The sequence below is a fragment of the Oenanthe melanoleuca genome, chromosome 2 (assembly GCF_029582105.1).
Source record: "Oenanthe melanoleuca isolate GR-GAL-2019-014 chromosome 2, OMel1.0, whole genome shotgun sequence".
Classification (NCBI taxonomy): domain Eukaryota; kingdom Metazoa; phylum Chordata; class Aves; order Passeriformes; family Muscicapidae; genus Oenanthe; species Oenanthe melanoleuca.
Genome location: NC_079335.1, coordinates 17,816,816 through 17,837,912, shown reverse-complemented (window position 1 = coordinate 17,837,912; position 21,097 = coordinate 17,816,816). Strand labels below are relative to the sequence as shown.

At 35.5% G+C, this 21,097-nt stretch overlaps 1 protein-coding gene across 1 annotated transcript in view; it reads left to right on the top strand.

Moving 5' to 3' along the window:
* The window catches only part of EMC2 (ER membrane protein complex subunit 2), a 36,858-nt gene extending 19,819 nt beyond the window's left edge, over positions 1 to 17,039 (top strand). Inside the window, exons 6-11 of the mRNA XM_056483840.1 lie at positions 5,730 to 5,815; positions 5,985 to 6,044; positions 8,512 to 8,593; positions 9,734 to 9,844; positions 10,755 to 10,859; positions 16,620 to 17,039. Of these exons, the coding sequence (XP_056339815.1) occupies positions 5,730 to 5,815; positions 5,985 to 6,044; positions 8,512 to 8,593; positions 9,734 to 9,844; positions 10,755 to 10,859; positions 16,620 to 16,706 (531 nt within the window). The 3' untranslated portion in view covers positions 16,707 to 17,039. The remainder of the gene's footprint in view (positions 1 to 5,729; positions 5,816 to 5,984; positions 6,045 to 8,511; positions 8,594 to 9,733; positions 9,845 to 10,754; positions 10,860 to 16,619) is intronic.
* The last annotated feature ends 4,058 nt before the right edge of the window (positions 17,040 to 21,097 follow it).

Sequence of the window (21,097 nt, the reverse complement as noted above, 5' to 3'; positions counted from 1 at the left end):
ACAGGTTTTTTGTGTACATTAAATTAGTATTGTTTGACCCTATATGCAGCCATTTATGTAGATTTAATTTGATGAGTTGCTTTATTGTGCTGGTAAAAGTATTCATTATGATTCATTATTGTGATTGCTATTCTTTGCTGTTGTCTTTTGTTCTTTATACTTAAATAAGTCCTTATCAACATTTAACTTTACATCACTATTAATTCTCTTGTTAGATCTCTTATCAAGACTACTGAGCAGGATTTTTAATACAGGTGATTCTGGGATTTTCAGAGCAGAGAAGTTTTTTCTCTATTCTATATATTTTGACTTATTTATTTATCCATATGAATTTCCTCTTTTGGGCTGTGGTAACTCTAGTTCCCTTCAGAGCTTTCAGCTTCAAGGTGAGACATCTTGTGAAAATTATTTTTTAAGTTAAAGATGACTTTTACATGGATATTTATTCATCTACACTTAGAGACTCCTTGAAGAACTCCACTAGAGAAGGGAAGCCTTACTTTCCTCTGTGTAAACTGTTCTTACTTTTTGTTGGTATATAACATTTTTCATGTTTGCCAATTCCAGGCTTTGGCTTTTCAGCCTGTACAGCTCCTACCAATTTGCTCTATGCTGATGTTAGGCTTTATAGGTTGTCTATTGGATACAAAAAGTTATGTTTTGCTTTGACATTATCCCTAGAGGTGCAGCTTCAACCCAACAGCACTATGCCTGCATAGGGTTGCAAGATTTAACTGTCTTGCATGACTAACTTTGAAAAAAGTCTGAATTCTGATAAGAAAAGATTTGTTATTGTGGTTGTCTTTGATTATGTGCTATTTTTCAAATCTGTGTAATTTTTTCCCCTGTATGTTAGTTGTAGCTGTTTACATTTCTGTTTTGCAGTTTGAAGGAAAATGTTTCAATGTATCAAACTCATAAACTCATACACATTTTGTAAAATGTTAAAATAAGGAAAAATTTCTTTTTAAGATGAAAAGTATCATCTGTTTAATGCTGTACTAGTTACACAGATAAGAAATTCTTCCTTTCCTGGGGGTCTTAATGTCTGAAAAGTCTCCTACTAATACTTTTTTTCCGCCATGAAATTTAGAACAATGTTAGACTCCCTCTTGGTATGTTTTACTAATGAAATGCAGAAGCTGATAAATGTTCAAGTCCTCACTTCATTTTGTGACTACTTAATGCTAATTAAGAATCATAACAAATGGAGGATTAGTTCTTATGCCAGATTGGGTATTATTAGTCTTTAAAAGAAATACCTTCAGAAGGTTCACTCCTTAATAAATTTGTACGTACTGAAGTAGCTTAGTCCATGTGATACTGATTCTTTATGTATTTCTTTAAGATGCATATATCTTTCCATTAAGAATTATGTATTTGCAGAATTAGCCAATAACCATTCTAGTGTTTTGCTTTAAACTCTGGAAAATTGGGGGGGAAATCTGTGTCATAGTATCTGCATGGTCAAATGCTGCAGATCTTGTTACAGCACTGGAGGTTTTGCTTTTTCCTTTTTACTTAAGGTGGAAGGAGAAAGAGTTGATTTTTGTATGAGGCTTGTTCTAGAAAGTCTTACTGTTGTGATGTAAAGAACTGAAATGTACCCCTTGAATGCTATTTTTTAAATCTTTATTAATGTAATTGTTTGTGAATATTTTAGTACGCTTCTTAGACTTCAAAATAATTTCAAGTCCCTGAATTTAAAAATCATTTTTCAAGAATATTCTTGGTGAACTTGAAATTAACAATTGAACAGATTTGTACTCTGCAATTTGCAGTTTTTTAGTATCTTGCAATAGGTCCCTAAAAATGAGTTTGTATTTTGAGATATGAGGTTTTTGGTAAAGAGGGCCCTTAACATAATAAAACATGAAAATGCCTGGTTTTCTTTTATCAGCTGGTTGTAAGGCAGATAATAAATTGGTAATATTATATAAATGCTTGGTAAAGATTCTGTATAATTGGTGTGAGTCTGGTTTTATTTAACAAATAACTGTTTTTGTATACTAAAGTGGTTATTAGTGTTGGCAGTGGTCCTGTGCAGTTAAGGATTTTGTTCAATTTCTATGGAAATAAAGAAAAATTGTAAATTTTCATTAATTATATTGCTGTCCTCAGGACGCTCAGGGAAACTGTGTGAGCCCCAGCACACAGAGCAGCCCTTAAACAGATGCACAGTGAGCTCAGGGGCAATATAAATGAGAACAAGAATTAGGAGTTTGCAGTGCACAAGCTGGCCCATGTTTTGGTCATAATGCATGTCTTTTTGTGTGTATTTTTCTTATCGTACTGACTACTGGAATTATAGATTTTTTTTTTTTAATTTAAAAACTGATAGACTTTATGATTCAAAGAAAAATTAAGAATAGGAAGTCAGATTAGTCTGTCAATACCATTAAAAACAATAGTAGTTTGTTTTCATGTCTTTTTCTCCTGTTATATCACTCCTATGAATCTGCTGAACACTTCAATGCATCTCTCTTGGCTTTATGATTTTGTTCATGTGATGAAAAAAGTTAGAATTTGCTTTAAAAACCCTCTGCATCCTTGCTGCATTCTTTCCAGTGGTTTTAAAGAGACTTTCAGAAATTCTGTGCTACTAGACAAGATTTTGTTCTTCCTCAGGATGTCAGCACTGTTTTGAGTGGCCGAGCCTCTCTTTTGTAAACTTGGAGTTCTCTGTAAATAAACTTGTCTTCCAGTATTTTGAGGGTGAAGAGAGTGCAGATTCCAAGACCAGATGCTGCTCTATTTTTGGTGATGAGGAAGGTAGATAAGAGGGAAGTTTGTAAGTTGTAAATGTGTAATTTTGAAGAAATTTCTTGGGATTTGATGCAACAAGGAGATTCTGTCAAATGTTTATGTAACTCATTTAATTCCTAAGTGCTACCACCAGAGTATGTTAATTTTGTCTGTTGCTTTTGTCCTTGTTATTTGATTGCATTACATTACATGCTTGCTATAGGTAAACATCAGCTTGTATTTGTGACTAGAAATAGTTGTAGCTTTTCATAAATTAATGTCTTGAAGCTCCTGTGATTTATGTTACTTGGGAGTGCTGTGGTTAAGAAATAAAGCAGCCATGGAAAAAAAATCTGTTTCCAGGCTCGTTTGGAGGACTGACTTGGATGCAGTTTGAAGGAGTTGCATTAGAAACAGAGAGGAGAGTGACTTATGTAGACTGTTCCTGTTTGCCATTGCAAATTAAGTTGTCATATGCATTGACTGATTTTATATATTTAATAGATTATTTTTGTTCTCAAGGGTTTACTTTAATAAGGCTCTTGATTTCTTTAAATTTTGCAAATAACCGAGTTGTTAATCCAAGAGCTACATTTTAAAAGCTATATTTTTAAAATTGATAGTCTGTTACCTGCAAAAGCCCTTCTGTCTTCCTAGGCTGTAACTGGTTGATGCATTCCTTTGGCTGTGCACGCTGTTATCCCCACTTTCCCTCTTTTCATGTTTCAGGCTCAGTGGGCAGGTCACTGGGCTGTGTATAATGTCAGCTTTGGGTAGTGGGTTAACACTGCCCTGGTGTTCCCACCATAGAAGGGGGTGACCTGCTTTACAAATGCTTTGAGAACTCCATAAAATGTGACAGCAGACAATGGTTTTGGTTGAGGTTTTTTTGGTTGTTGTTTTGTGGTTTTGTTTATTATAGCAGGATGATAAGCATGTGGGATTATTGGTTTTGAATTTAAAGAAAATAAGTTTATTATTATTATGCTGTTATCTTTATTTTTAAAAAAGCAAAAATAAAATAGAGAATGTGTTATTTTTACAGTGATAAATGTGTCAACAGTTAAAATTTCCAGTTATGGCTTTTAGCCAGATGTCTCCCAGTAAATGCAGAATGATGTATGTAACTCCACAGGTTGCAGTTTGACAAAGAAGCAGTGGAAACCACACTGCTTGAGTTCTAATTTGGCTCCTGATGAGTCTTTTCTCTTCCTTTGTTTAATCAGAAGCAGGAAATATTTTTTTCCTCAGTTAAGTTGTTTTCACTAAATTTCCATTGAATATGTGTTTGTGAGGGAGATAAAGGTGATGAATTAAAAGGAAAGAATGAATTTAGTGTCAAGGCTTTCTTCTTCTTTTTTTTTTTTTTTTTCTAGCTTTTCTGTTTTGGTGCTTGAACTAAGGTACCACACTCTTGTTTTGGAAGCAATTGATTGTTCAAATGGATTGAAGGATAAAAAATTATTTAGGAGAGTAGTTATGTTTAAAATGCTGTAAATATGCAAGAACTCTTGCAGGGTATATGTGACTGTGAACTAAGGGTACATCATGAAGAAATGTGTTTCAGGGCTATCTGAAATGCAAAGATTAAAATTAAGATTTTGTTGAAGAATTGTCCTGTTAAGGCTTCTGAAAGGTGATACCCAACTCTATAAACTCTTTATAAGATATGAAACAGGATGAGAGCTATGAAGGGGATAAACAGTGGGGCTTAATTACCAGAGAAGTGTGCTTTATATTTTTTGTCATTAGTGTTATCTCACGTAGAAGTGACATACAAGATTGTGTGTACATGTAGACATCATGGACTGTCTGTTGTCTCCCATCTGACCACAGTGATTGTGGTGACCCAAGGGCACAGGGATTGGAGGCAAGGAAGGAGGCTGATGGCATTCCTTTTTTGAGGTTTTTTATGCTGGAATTGTATTTTCCTTCCATTCTGTTAGATTTCTGCTCTGAGGACTTTCAGGCTGGCTGAGATGTGCTGTTTGCTCCCATCTGGGAAGATTCCTCTGTTTTGAATCACACCCCAAGTGTATGTTGATGTTCAGTTGGTTTGAGCCTGATGCTGATAACACCAAGGTCACAGGTTCGATCTCTGTTCGGGCCATTCTGTTAAGAGTTGGACTCGATGAGATCCTTGTGGGTCCCTTCCAGCTCAGAATACTCTGTAAGACTGACAACACCCACAGGTCTGAAAACTGTAACCAGCATCATTCAGAAACTGGAATATTAGATTAAGTACAGAATAATCAGCTACTGCAATCCTCTATATCTTTTTTCCTTCTGACTTCTGATAACTTTTTTGGACTTCAAAATTTAAATACATTTTGATTCTTATAACTTATTTTTATGTTCTTTAAGTAGAAATGCATTTTCTACCCATATATCAAAATACTGCTCAGTTTTTGCCATTGCAATGGCTATTCTGTATTCTCTTTCCATTGCAGGGCCAACTTTGTGGTCCAAGAATGATGAGAGACTTGTTTAGGAAATTGGTGTGTATTTAGCATTAGTTAAAGGTGCTGTTTGGCACTCCAACAAGAATATTTTATAATGGCTGAAAGCCATACTTATACAGAGACAACCAAGATCCCTCTGTGGGGTTCTCTAGGACTCAGTCACCATTTCTCCTCTACAGTCATGTAGATCTTGTGAATGACAAAGTGGGGGTCGTTGGAATGGCTGAAGATTAGCATCCCCTGCTGTTTTGTAATTATCAGAATCTGGACAGTCATTTATTTGAATGAAATAATGCATACAGCTTGTGCCTCCAAAGAAAAGCATACATAATGTGATTGTAAGAAGAGGTTTTCAGTCTCTCGGTGGGATGTCACAGGGTATGTTTATAAACTTCAACCTAGCAGTGTCTCTGCAGTGGAATTCCACTGGTATTGAGTTAATAATTTGCACAGTCAAATTGCTTTCCTTACAAAAACCCAGGGAATTATGAGGCCTAATCCTTTATTAATGTCAACCCACAGGCAGCAAGAAAGCGTAAGATTGCCATTCGAAAAGCCCAGGGGAAAAATCTCGAGGCCATCCGAGAGCTGAATGAGTATCTGGAACAGTGAGTGTCTTACAAGAATACGGATTGTGTTTTGCTATTCTGATAAATCTTTTTAATTAAAGTGGAATTTGCATTTAATTTACGCTTTTGCTTCAGTGCTAGTCATTTACAGAATCTCTTGCACATTCTTTCTCTTTTCCTTTTTCCCTCTCTTGTATTCTCTATACAGATTTGTTGGTGACCAAGAAGCTTGGCATGAACTTGCAGAACTTTACATCAATGAACATGAGTAAGTTGTTTGCCAAGTCCACATAAAAACTGTTGATTTGAAACCCACTCTGTGTAAGTCAGAAACCTTAGTTTCTTAGTTTTTTTTTAAGGACTAGTGTTAGAAAGTATGCTGTCTCATTTCCAATATACTACGCCTCAATTGGAAATAATTACCAAGCTTATTTGGCTACCAAATACTTAAGGAAGGCATTTGTTTTTCAGATAAAAAGAGTTTATTTAATTACCTGTATGTTTCAGTAATTTTTAAAAATCTGTAGTTTAAAAGAAGTGGTTTGAGTGCAGCAGAGAACAGCACTTATTTCCCATTATTTTTCATTCAAGTTATGTATTTTACTTTTTAGAGGTGTTAAATTCTTTACTTTTATAATCAATTGATCACAGCAACCAATACTCCAGTTTTCTTTTAGCCTATGTCTCCCAGAACTTTTAGTAACCTTTAAAAAAAAAACCCCACAAAGCAAAACATGGATCAAGAGTTGGAGGCATCTCGTCGCCTGGGTACAAAACCCAATGCGATCAAGAATGCTGAATGTTGTAGGAACTTGCTTATTGGATATTTAATGTTTTTGTTAGCTTTTTTTATTGCTGTAGTGACAGGAGGAAATCCCAGTGTGAGAGGATTAGCTCAAAGCCTTAGTGCAGGTTTTCTAATATCACAGCATTAATTCAAACCTCCACCCACAGGCGTATCTTTTTTTCCCCCTCTTTCTTTGGTTCTTCAGCCCAGCCTGAATTATATCACATTGTTTCCTTCTTTCCTTTTCAGAGGGTAGTAAAAGAATCAAATTGTCAAGGAAGAAATGGCCATTCTCACTGTGAGGAAAAAATTATTCCCCAGTTACCTCTCCTTGCACTCCATTCTCAAAGAAAATAGTTATTGAACTATTGTAAATGATGGCTTCAGGAATAAACTAGAATTTTGATACCCAGACTTCCATTTGTTTGGAGAAATCTACCAGCCACTTTTCCAAGAAAATAGCTACTTAAATATCTTTCTAGCCAATTTTTTTTTAAGCTTGTCAAATCTGTCAGTACAAAAGTGAATGATAGAGTGGTGCAAACATACGTATTCCATTATTGAGTTGGGGTTTTTTTGCTATAGTATTTACTATGGAATTGTGCAATAAAACCCGAGAAAGAAGTTGCTTTTGCTTGTATTTGTTTTGGTCTGTAATTCCAATAAGAAGCAGTGTGTAGAATTTCAGTTCATGGAAAGAATTCACTGTCCTCACTATACTTCCATGAGCATCATTATTATTATTTTTGATAGTAGGGAAAAATTGGGCTCTTGCCTAAAAGCAACTAAAAGTTAAGTTTTAAAAAAGAAGGCAATTCATCAGCTTGTATGTTTTATCAGGGTCACAAGTCACAGGGCTTGTGAAATCACCATACTCTCGTTGTTGATAAGCACATGTAGATGTACAGGGTTTATGCAGTCCTTAGTTCTACCCTGTTGTGCAGTGAGGACTGGCTTCTGCTTTTGGAGAGTGAGGTGGCTGCCCTTTTATCTCCAGATTAATAAATGATGTGGGTACATGACTATCATAACATGCTCTGCAGAAAACCACAACGTGTTTATTTTAGGATACAAGATTTTGCAGATAATATGGCTTAATATGGTCTCATAATTGCTAAATTGCTTTTACTGCAATATTAAATATCTACCCACACTGTCATTATAAGCCTTTTATCTCAGAATTTTGGAATCCTATCACATAAACTGTGCAATAGTGCTATCACATATCTCTAGACAATGCAAATTCTGCAGACAATTCTATTATTTGAAAGATTACAAAGCTAAGATTCTTCTCAATAAACCTGCATTTTGAGCTTGACTTCTTAATTGTTTCTGAAAGCTTTTACTAAAAAAACTCAAGGACAAGACTTTTCAAATTATAAGGATTTGCCCATTTGGAGAGGTCTGATGCTATTTTCATACATTGATTTGAGCTGTTTGAATTTTAGAACTGTTCTTAGTGTGTTGTGTTTTTTTGGTTTTTTTTTTAAATCTCAGTTCTGTGGTTGACTGTTGGCAGATAAAGTTAATTGCCTGTAAATGCTGTGATCATTTATGAATCCTCAGGTAGCTGAATTTTCTTAGGAAAAAAAAAGAATTATTTTGTCATCTCAGTTCAGTGTCTTGCAGTACCTAATAACAGTTTCTACTCATCACTTTTTCTGATAAGAAATGGCATTTTTATTAATAAGAGATTAGTATATTAAAGGCTTTTCATGAGCTTTTCCATTTATACCCAGACCATTATGTTTTGTGTATTTTTTCCCTGTCTATGATGTTAAAATAGTAACATGGTTCTAAACATCATTTTAAAATGAAACGTTTTTATTAATTGTGAATCATGTGATATTATGGGGGGAAAAGTAAGACTTTTATTGTGCTGTAAAAAAACTGAAGCAAGAGCTGTGTACTCATGTTTCATTTTATCACTGTTTTTTGTATTCCTCAGCTATGCAAAGGCTGCCTTCTGCTTAGAGGAGCTTATGATGACTAATCCACACAACCACTTATATTGTCAACAATATGCTGAAGTAGGTATTTCAGAAAAATCAATTATGTTTGATTGCATTTTCTGTTTTTATGATACAGAAGTGGTGAAAATGGTTTCTTTTATTTTTCCCTAGGAGATTTAAAAGAGTTCACAGAGAATGCTAACATCTCATAGACCTGAACATGTTCTGAAAACTGTGTTTTCTTACTCAGTGACTCAGTCACAGTGTGACTAAGCTAAATATAAGAGCTAGGGCAGGAATTATTGAAGATAAAAGCTAATTTTAAATGAACTCTTCTTGTTGAAGTTTTTATGCACTTTTCAAATTAAGTGCATGAAAAGTTAAACTTTTCTACAACAATGCTGCCTAGGAGGTTATGATATATTGCCTGTTACTGTGGACTCAGATCTTGGAATCCACATACCAAATTCTGCCTGAAGGAGCACTGGTGGAAGAGAGGTAAAAACTAGAGGTAAAATTAGAAGTTTTAGCTCAAGGTTTTAGCCATTTGAATTCATTTTTTTTTCCAGATTATTTTTCCTATGTTATACTGTTAACTGCTTAGAATGGGTTTTATTTGTTTAGTTAAGATGGGTAAAATTAGGTTGACGTTAAAACTTGAAAGTCTAAGTTGCTTTCTCATAGAAAGACTTTGAAACATATCTTCTAGTATTTGTCCCTCTTATTGTTGATCTAATATCTGGAAAAATTAACAGAAAAACAATGGAGTAATCCTCTAAACATTGTGTGCTATTTTGAATACATAATGAAAGGCACTGTGTTATTTCGTGAACTGTTTTCATGCATGCTGTGGGAGCACAGTGTCAGTATGGATTCCTAGTAGTCAGAATTTAAAGTTTGTGCTACTTTTTATTAAGAGATAATCCCAAGATTTCAAATATTTAGAGATGGAAAAATAATAATTTCTTAATCTTGTAGCAATGCATTAATTAAATTAGTGCTGTTTTTTTTTTCTCCTATAGTTAAATATTTTTAAATGTATATATTGTGAAGAAGTTGGATTTCTCCCAGGCCAGTATTTGGCCTTTGATAAGAGCCACCTGATCTGAAATGTCATGTGATACAAACTTTGAGTGAATTTTTGTAATATCATTGCTTCAGAGTGAATGGCTGAGGTATGAATGACATACAAGTTTCAGGAGTTTACCGTTTTTACAGGTTAAATACACTCAGGGGGGGCTTGAAAACCTTGAGCTGTCAAGAAAGTATTTTGCACAAGCACTGAAGCTTAACAACAGAAATATGAGAGCTCTATTTGGACTTTACATGGTAAGCATGATTGTGTATTTTCCTTGTTATCATTCTCAATATATTTATGCATGTATATTATCCTTTGCCCTTTGCTTTGTTTTGTTTTGTTTGTTTTGTTTTGTTTTTTTTCCCCCAATTTTTAACCTAATAGCTCAGATTATTAACACTGTTTTAAAACTATGGAGTGTTTTTTATACATTTGGAGTATGGATAATTTTGTGCTAGTAACTACTCTTCACTGAAGTGCTCTTAACCTTTAAGTCTTGCCTGTACTTTCAAAAGAGTTATAGTTATTGGCACAGGAAGGTAACTTCTTGAAAAAGGATTTAAAGACATCCTCCTCTCTAGGGGATGATGAACTACTGAAAAAGACCAGCACAGTAGCAGTGATTCCTTGCATACTGGATTTATTTATATAGGCAAAAAACTCTCAGTGGTTCTTAAGTAATCTCTTTTATTCTTTCAGGTGGAGGTGGGCATATTTTATGTAGAGTCTTATCAGCTTTTAAAATGTGTTTTCTGATGCTGCAGGGAAAAGTGTCGTGTTTTTAATGGCAGTTTGGCCATAAATTGATGTATTTTACATTGTCTATGGTAACAAATTGAATATGGAAAACTAATTCATGACTCTCACTTTAGGAAAAGTAAATTGGATTAGCTGATCATGTCCAGGTTTGGTTCTTAACTCAGTACAGAACTGAACTGAAGTCTAATGTAGCTTTAAATAGAACAAACAATAGCTTAAAAAGGCTAGCTAATTCTAATCTGGATGCTGTTTGCCAGTAACTTTTAAAATTTTTTTTGTCTTTTTCTACTATCACTGTGCATGGGGCCTGGAGTGTAAGGATACTGAAGGTTCTCAGCTTATCTCGTGCACATAAATTTTATAATTATACTGGATTTTCTTTTTATTTTATTGTATTCCTAGTCTGCCAGTCATATTGCTTCCAATCCAAAAGCAAGTGCAAAAATGAAAAAAGATAATATGAAATATGCCAGCTGGGCAGCAAACCAAATAAACAGAGCCTACCAGGTTAGTACTTCATTGCTCTATGATACTCTTAACATGCTCTAAAGTTCTTTTCTGCACTTTTATCAGCTGCTGTTCAAGAGGTTAAATATGACATCTAAATCAACATAATCTGCTTGGATTCTTTACATTTTGCTTCTGTTTGATTTCCTGGAAAGCTTAATTAATGTAAGGTTGATATTTTACAGTTATTAATTACTATAATTTACTTAATAGCTTTAAACAGATCTTTCCTACTAACATTATCTGAATGTACATTATTATAATATTGACCTTCAAGACTTACTTCTACAGCTATTTTGGTAAAACTTGGTATGTCTTAATTCTTAGAATGACTTTGTTATCCCCTTCTTTTTTACTAGAAAACAAATGAAAATTCTAGGATTTTTGTTGTCCTTGAGTTTACTCTAACCTTTCAAGATCATATTTAATTGCCTTAGTATTTGTGATTGAAATTGGTTTTGTAGAAAACTGCTCATTGATTTGTGGAAACATAGGCTTTGTAGGCCATAATCAAAGCTTGGGAGTCTTTTCAACTTTCTGAAAAACTATGTGTAAAGTTTCATATTTCCTACTGTATTATAAGCCTATATTTCTTTCTATAACTATGAAGGAAAATATGCTTTAGCTCATAGGCTCTGCTGTCTGTGTAGCCCAAATATATTATGTCTGTTTGACTCCCTTACAGCTATTCTTAATGATCTGCCAATCAAAGTGTATATATAAGTGATCCTGGACATGAACATCATACTGTCCAATTCTCCCCACAACTTTTTTTTTTGAGCAAAAGTATTTTGATATTAAATGCAAAGACTTTGTATACATGTAACACTTTCTTCTCTCTGCAATATTTCAGTATTGGAACCCAGTATTTAATTTTTTTCTTGTTGCTACAGTTTCACAGTTCATACTACCGAATGGCCTTTTTACAAGCACCATCTATTGTGGAATTAAATTAGATTTTCCTTTTACAGCCAGTGCAGTTTTCTTAATACATACTGCATTTCAGTCCCTTGCCAAGCATGCAGCTTCTTGTGGCTGATGTGTTTTTTGATATATTCCAACTTAGAGGTATTTTCCATTTCTCCTAATTGGCCCTGTAGCTTCTGACTTTACAGTGGAAGAGCTTTATATCTCTGGAAGCATAATGAAGTATTTTGTAGTTATGTGCCTATTGCTCTTCTGCTCTTTAAATCTCTCTGCTTTCCATGAAAAAAACATTTACGTGCTCATGATGGTAAGGTGTGTATGAATTAACTACTTTGTCTGATGTTTCATAAATAATCAGAGTTCTTTTGACTTGAAGTCTGCCTGACATTCCTGTAAGCACAACTCAGATGGAAAACTCAAGTATTGCAGAAATGAAACCAAACAAAAAAAAACAAATAAAAGCCCAAAAAACAGCAACAGCAAAAAACCCAACAAAACCAACCCAAAGAAACAAAAAAAAAAAAACCCTCTTAACACAAATCCAACCAAAGCAACCAAACACACAAAAAAATCAAAGAATAGAATACACCATGGATTTATAATTGACAGTACAAAACAGGTTATTAAAGATGTGAGAATTTTTAGTAAAAAACAGTATTCCATGCTTTACATCTTAGTAATATTAAGTGCTTAGATTAGAGGGGATTTGCACGTGTTTTAAGTAAATATTGTGTCTGGAGTTCAAAGAGACTTGTTAGCACTTCTGGGAAACAGCCCTTTCCAGGCTGCATCAGGGTGGAAATTTCAAAGCAGTGTTGGCTGTGGAATGGCCTAGAAGACCTGGACATAGGCATCTCCTGGTTCTAAATATAATGGATGTTTAATTATGACAGTTTCTAGTTAAGTGATTCACATCCAGATAGGCACACCTGTTTTTGTGGTTTTTTTTTTCTTTTCCTTTTCTCTCCACGTGGCTTTCTGTTAAAATCATAATGTCTCTAATAAAACATGCTTTTTATTGGGAGTGGTATGGTGCTGGGAGCATTTTAAGTGCAGGGGTTATTTTAGGGTTGGGGGGGAGCAGTGTTGCTTGTTTGTTTGTTTGTTTTTTCTTCTAGTTTGAAATTTTTATTTTTGGTTGATGCTTACCAGAACAGGCCATGTTAACACAACTAACATACATATGCACACACACACATATATGTATATATAGCCTACTTTAGCTCCTCTTTTCAGCTGTTTGGGATATAAAGTGAAGAACACTGTGTGATTACAATCTTAGGGGAAGTTCAGCTCTTGAGAAAATGAAAGTGCTCAAGCCAGGATGTGGCAAGTAAATGGGGTGAATACCCCCATTCTTCTTCCCAGAAGAACCACAAGAAGCTCTAGTGAGCACAGTTGGGCAGGACATCCCCAGCCCAACCCTCCTGACCTTGTTACAGGACTGCAGAAGCATTTGGCTACTCCAGTCTCTGTCAGAGACTCAGAACATCCAGCAGCTACAGCCAGTGGTGTTAGGTGATGCAGTAGGTGGCAGCTCCCCCTGTGAGTCAGTGTTATTTGTTGCTCCCTTGGTGAGCTGAGCAGTTGGAAATTGTCACCATTTGGACCTGAGGATGAAACCTTGGTCACTTGTGCCAGGGGAAGCCCTTACAGTGTTCCTGCCTTAGTGGGAGAGTATGTCTAGACAGGTTTTAGGCTGGATATTTATATGATCTCTATAAATCCTTCCCACTTTCCATGCATTATCTGCCTGTAAAGTAAAGTAAGAGCCTTAAAAGCTTGTTGGGTTTGACATTTACTTGTTTTATTAGTTGGACATGCTCATACTGCTAAATGAAATTTTTCGGGTGGTCATGTTCTAGAGACCAAGATGCATTTAGAATCCTGTTTTGGATATCTATACAAATTGTATGAATTTGTGACTACAAATTCCAAGTTATTAGTGCAAAAAGTTACTTTTGAGCAATTGTCTTGCAGTGAGATCTTTCCAGTTTGGATTTGCACTTGAATTGCCAGCAGTTTGCTCAGTAATTTTGGAAAAGTGCCTTTATTTTTTCAAATAGCTGGCTATAGTTGCTTTTTAATTATTTCATTCTTTTAAAATTTATTTTATATACACTTTACTTGAAATATTTTTACTGGTCCCATTCTTTCAATTTATTCTGTCATTCAAGCAGTGTGCTTTGGTACTTAATTTTTGCTTTTCGTGTGCATTCCTCTGTGCAATCAGAGGAATTTCTGAAAGCAGTGTTTGAGTATAGAGAGATTCTGTTATATCAGCAATGTTGGTTAGCTTGTGCAGCACTGTCTTTACAGGAAAACTTGTTTAAAAATGTCTGAAATGCACAGATATTTGACACTCCAGCTAGTTAATATACTTATTTTGATGTTACTTATGTTACCATCTGTGCTGATTAGTACTTCTCATCTGTGTCTAATCTAGGAGAAATGTAAACTTCTTCAGGAGGACAGAAAGGTTTTATAGCTAGGGCTGCTGTACAGAGCTGGAATTCGTGGCTGCTAACACATTCTCTGGAAATAAAAAGTCATTATATTTCAGGCTTCTTAAATTTAATTGATGGGTAGAAAAAACACCCAAATAAAATTTAATTTTAATCTTTTATTTCAGAAGTTAGTGAAGTATTCTTTATTCAAAGAATTAGTTTTTAAGTTTGTTATTATTATTATAAGGTTACTTTTGCCTTATGGCTGGGAAACTGGATCATTCCATATGTGCAGATCCTGAGAAGAACTCCTGTCTGTTCTAACTAGGGGCATGAGTCACAGTTACTTTAACAGCAAAACAAAATAAGGCTACCTGGTGCTCTTCAATTAGGTAATTGGTTTAGCATGTTCTCTGGTAGAAGCATTTCAGCAGAGGCAAGCGAGTTTGATTAATGCTCACAAAAATCTTTAATGTGATCCTACTCATAGTAATTTTCCAGATACATGCTTCTTGGGTACATTGCTAAACTCTTCTGTGTTAGCAATCTACATGTTATTTATGGCTGGAGAGAGGTGATTTTGTTACTAACCATTTGGGAAACAGAAAATTAAATCATGATTTAAGAAATGGATTCCAGCTCAATCAGTCAAATTGCTGTGTAATGGCTGAATAGACAAAATAATTGTTCGTCAGGGCAAATTTGAAGTGATTACATTTCCAAGTGTGCTTCTGGTTGTTATGATGCAGAGTTTGGTTTTATTTGTTCAGCTTAAACTACATGTCAGTATCATGAAGGCAACTGCTCTTGAAATTAGCAAGTAGCATTTTTTTAAACTAATGTCATATGTCAATTTTGCTTCCAGTGCCCGTGATGAGAATAAGTGAAATCTTTCTTATTTTGAAGCTTTTCTCTGCGTGCTTTGCCAAGTGTACTTTTTGACCACAGTATATTTAGGCTTCTGTACTTTTTACTGAAGTTTCTGAATGCTTTGAGTTTAAAACAATTTTTCACTTGAAACTTTTGACTTGTGTTTTTTAAACTTGCTTGTTTTTGTGAAAGGATTTGGAATTTCCAAGAGTCTGTTTAATGTGAACAAGGAAAGGTATATTTTATTCAATCAGATATAAGCGAAAGTTGCTGCTTTCGCCTTGGAGTGTGTTAAAAAATCTTGGATTTTCCTCTGACGTTGACTATTGCATGTCACTATGGAAACTGCAAAACCTGAAGAATGGGTTTATATATACTACTAGAATCAAAACCTGGTACACCAGTTAATCACCTGGAAATATAAAACATGAAAATACAGTGTTTTCAGTGCATCTCTAAAGTGTTAAAAACAACTATAAAGTTGTTACTGTAGCAAAATTTCTTCTAACTGATTTGAAATAGCTTATCATTTACTGTGCCAAAATTATTTTTTTAAAAACTCAATACTGATTGGGAATCACAATGCTAGATTGTAGCCTGGGGGTCAAAAGCAGGTTAACAGGTCCTGCAGCTTGTTGCTGGTGTGATATTACCTGAGTTTGATGACTTAATCTTTCTTAACAGGTCATGAAGAGTTTGCTAAATTAAGTTAATTACAAGAGAGAAGGGACACATTATAAATCAAGGACTAACGATGCGAGACACCAGTGGTATTTGAAATAAAAAACTTCAAATTGAAAATTTATTGAGTGTTTAGATGTTAACATTTAAGTAGAGAATAGGCTGTTTTACTAGAAGCAAGTTTTAGTTACTCGTTCTGTAATTTCTTTACCACCCCTCCCAACCTGAAATGCAAAACTTTTTAGTGCAGGTGTATTAAAAATGGTTTGGAGTTTCATTAAAGACCAATCTGGTCAATGAATCCCCTCTGTTAGATATGACAGATGAGTGATGGGAATTGTCAGTATCAGAAAAATCTTTTGAGGTGACCACCACCATGGGGTGGTCAACATTTCCTGTCCTTCTACCCCTTCCTTTCTAAAGCCATAGTAGTATTAACCTGTATATTTCTTTCTTATCAAGACAGACTTTATTTAAAATGTTCTCTGAAACTGCTGTTTTAATAGTGGGCTACAATCAAGTACAACGTCATCCCTCATGGTTACTTCAAACCATAAAATATAGTTACATTTTGTCTGAATTATATTATAATAAATTTTGATAAGTAGAATTTTTTCTGTCTTGCTTTAACAGAAAGTATTTTTTCTTTGCTTCATAGAAGAAGGTGATATAGCTTGTATTCTGGTAAAAATTCTGAGATTTAGTTTTGTGTTTTTAAGTTTGTAACAAATAGGGTTAATTATTGGTATTTGGTGTGTAGAACTGTTATTTCCACAGGATTTAGACATAGAATTTCAGATATATGACAAATAACAGTCCTTTCTCTCCTGTTTAGTTTGCAGGTCGCAGTAAGAAAGAAACTAAATACTCTTTGAAGGCCGTAGAAGACATGTTGGAGACCCTGCAAATCACTCAGTCCTAGCTTGGCACAGAGATCTAATATGAAATTTTCCAGTAACACACTCAACCTGTAATGGCCTGTGGGTTATGTTACTCTAGTGCTGTTAAAAGTTAATTTTGTATTGATTACGTGCTATATAAAATAACATTTTATGAAAAGTAAAATGACTATTTATTGCTGCTATAAGAAATGTGATTAATACCCACTGAAATTAATAACTTATCCACATAAACAACATAAAGAAATTACATGCAGCACATCAAGCCTCCTCAGATTTTTGTATGTACAGTATGCTTCTAAGCCATAATTTGTAGAAATAAACTTGTTAAATGATTAAAAAAATACAGTGACTTATTGAACTTGCAAATGGAAATCACAAATGTATACATATAGGTTAATAACATGCTAAATATTTTTATTTGCACATTTAAGCATGTAAAAGCATGCTGCAGAGGAAAACACATCAAGGAATGATTATGAGTATACTTTATTAGAGAAGAAAATTTATTAAGGGTGTTCCTATGAGTTGGTATCTAGTACTGTAGAAATGGAGAAAACTGTCTCGTGGATTTTGCTTCAGAGGTGCTGTTATACTGGCTTAAGGCCAAAGATATTCTTCTCTGTGGCTTTGTGACCAAATGCTTCCATGTCCACGTAATTCTCCCATCAGTGTATGCATATTCCCTTTGTTTTTTCTTCCTTCTCTCTGTCCTTTCTTGTACATGTGTTCCACGTGATGAATTTGAGCTGGGGCTCTGTGCTGGTCTCTAGTGTTCTGTGTCCCTGGTTTGGGCACCCCTTTGCTGTGGTGCTTTGGCTTCTCCACATGGAGCAGGGGGTGCTGCACTGTGAGGGGGAGCTTGTTCAGCTGCCTTGCACTTACTGGGGATGGTGTTTGTTACACCATTGGCATGAAGCATCTAGCACACTGTAAAACTGTGTTGTGTTTGTCTTTAGGCACTTGCTCATTTTCTCAGATAATGAGTCAAACACCCTAGTTCAAGCATTTTGCACTTCTGATCATTCTGGATGTTGTTCAGGTGGGTACTGTGGCAATTCAGTATCACAGCTATCATTTCATTTACTGCAGCTTCAGAAGGATTACATAACAGCAGCAATGTACTCTTGGCAAATTCTAATGCCAGTATTGCAATGTTGTTTTCTTGGCTGTTACAACCGTCCAAGATGATTAGACTTTCAGATTTTATACTGCCTAATTTATATAGATGGATAGGTTAAAGGCTGTGTATTAAAATGTCTTTGTTATGATCCTTGACTTGATGTAATAAAGCAAAGTTGAGTTCCTTCTTAAAAACAAGCCAGCAATAAAAATTTCCTTCAAAGCTTGAAAATTCCTATACCTAAAACCTGAGCTGGTTTTAGCATGAGTCTAGGCCTTCGAGAAACATGTAGGATCTGACAATTGTCTGTGAAATAGGCTGGAGTGTGACAGAATGGATACCATGCCATGAGAATTAATTGTATGTGGAATCATAAAATAGATTAATTCATTGGTATTGAAATACAAAACTGCAAATGCTGCATGGTGTTTTATTAAATAATCCAATTCTAACATGGGGAAATAGTGCACAGCCTTTTATCATAATAATTTACAAATTGGCCTCAGAACAGTGTGTGTGGCTAGATTATATATGCTTTGGGCGGAAAACATATCATAGTTGTAACATATCATAATATATGTTGGTCCTGTGTATTTCTGTTGTAGTCTTTGATTGTATGAGTGTGCCATCTAGAGTTTTAAGCCCTCATTAGTATTTTTTTCTGTTGTGCCTACATCTCATACAACTTGGTTGCATTTTAAAATAAAAAGTAATGGGAAGTTGTACTGAAGGTTAAAATTAATTAGTGCATAACATTTTACCTCTAAGGTATTAAAAACCAGCAGTGCAGTATTTTTGTGTAGCAGGCATCTTCTGCTGAAATGTGTTGTATATAAAGTTTTTTTCAGAGGCAGCCTTTAATATAGCAATGTCAGATGTGGGTATTTAGTATATCAGTTTCTCTATAAGGAAATTTGTCCTGTTTCTTGTTTTCAGTTATTTGATGACAATTTTCATGTCATTTGGTTGTTTAGCACCTTCTCATTTTCATTACTGCTTAGCATCTCTTTGAAATTACCAATTAGCACTCTGATTTGTGCTTGTATTTTGGCAAAATTTCCACATAGTAGAGCTTACAAGTTAACCTTGCAAGTATCTCTGACAAGTTTCTGTTTACTTCAAAGGTTAAATAAATTACTCCTATGAAAATGCACGGGCAGTCTCTATTGAATTGCTGCAATGGAAATTGATAGTATTTTCCATATTCAAATTTAAAAATAAAATTTTAAAATCCTCTGCAGGGGAAGTAACTGCATGAAATGCCCTGCACTCTCAGCAAGAAAGGGCTTGCTGAGGAGAGAAGCTATCATATAATATGATCTTTGTAAAAGTAATTTTCCAGTTCTCATAAATGATTTCGTAATGTTACGGATGCTGTGTTGCATTAAAGAATAGGTCTTCAGAGAATGGGTTACTTAATTAACAAATGAACTTCATTATGTTCTGTATTGTGCTCTGACAGTGACAAATGCTACACAAAAATATTATCAAGCATTAAGTCTCCTCTTTCCAGAATAAAAGGCCATGTTTTCATATTGTTTCAGTTGACGGCAAAAGCTTGGAAGTTTGCATTGCCAGGCTGTGTAGCAATGACTGTGTCTTTATTTTCTCTACCATACTTTGGTAATAGGCTTGACAGGGAGAGCTCAGTGTTACCTGATGGGGTAAAAGTCACTGAAGAGCCACCAAAATCTCCAGTTCTGCCTTCATGATCAAAATTATTGGTGACTTCTTCAAAACCTTTTGTCCAAATGTTATACAATTCATGTTATGTAGCTGCAAAAAGCACATCTTGTTTAGAATATATCCCTAAATCTCTTCACTTCGGTGCCCAGAATATCTTGCAGTTGCTATTGGAAACTCTGTTTTAGTCAACGGAGGACTTCCTCTTGGCAGTGCAGTATTTGTAATGGCATCCATGTTTGCTAGTCACTGCATTTACAGTGGAACTTGTATTTCAGCCAGCTTTAGAAGGGAGGGGAAAAGGAAAGCAAATTAAACTTGACTTACTGGCATGAATTTGTTAGCTTCTTGTTACTTGCACTCTCATCTTCCAAGAACACCAACTGTAGCTGCAGTCAGGTTTTCAATAATAATTCTTGTAATTTAAGATATTCAGCTCTGAACTCAAAACTGTTATAATCTAAACCATAGAGATTCCAGTGAGACTGCTATGTGGTGTGCACATACCCCCATACGCAGGGAAGGACTACGTCCATCCTCCTTCAAGTTGGTGTCAGAGTAGAGGAGCATTAGTACAGTTTTTGGCTGTGGTTTTGTCTAGAAAATTAATGCAGGTTAGTATTTCTCAAAACACTGCTTAGTACTTGTTTAGTATATGAATATAACGTTAGGACTATTGCTTAACTACAGCAAGTAGTACTGTACTACTACTGTCTACAGTAGTACAACAGACTTCTTGAGTCTACCTAGAGACTAGCTACCAGGAATAAATGGGTCATTAATCTGCCTTTTAGAAATAAACTGGAAGAAAACCCAAATAACAAAACCCAACCTTTTCCCCCAAAAAACACACACAAAACCCCCCTCACCAAAAAACCAACAAAAACCCAACCAACCAACCAACCAACAAAACCCCAACAAACCCACACACACAAAAACTGGGAAAAAAACCCCAAAAAACAAAAGAAAATGAACCCCACCGACATCACCTGATGTTGTTTTTCAGCTGCTGGATGTGAAATGAAAAACCTTTATCAGTGCACTTTGTAGGTGCATTTATTTTGCCCTGTGACGAGGAAGGCCCCTGTACAAAGCAGTGCAATCCCTTCTGTGCTTATCAGGAAGGTAAAAGGCTGGAGAAGCACACGGGGCTGTTCAACCCAATGCCATAGAAGGGTTTCCACTGGCATGGTGCAGACACCATGCCACTCATCTGCACTCAGGATCCCAGAGCTGAGCAGGCACGGTGAAAAGGACAAACAAGGCTGCCTGGCACTGCCCTGAGCCTGCAGAGTTGGTGCTCAGGGCCATGTGCTCAGAGCCCCAGCTCTGCCCAGTGCCACTAGGGCTGCATTCTGGCAGGAGCCGCCCCACAGGGTCTTACTCCTACTAAGGACTGTCCTGTCCTCTGCTTCACTTTTCTCCCCTTAGCATCTCCACAGCTGGAGAATCTTGCAGGTCTGTTTTTGCTTTGGGACTGATGTAGGGGTGAGGGTACAGATAGATCAGTTTGCTGGAGTGATCCTGGCTCTGTGAAGGTTTTACACATGATTGGCTTCAGAGCACTGAGTGACCAGTGCACACCTAAAGGTCAGCCTGCAAGCCATT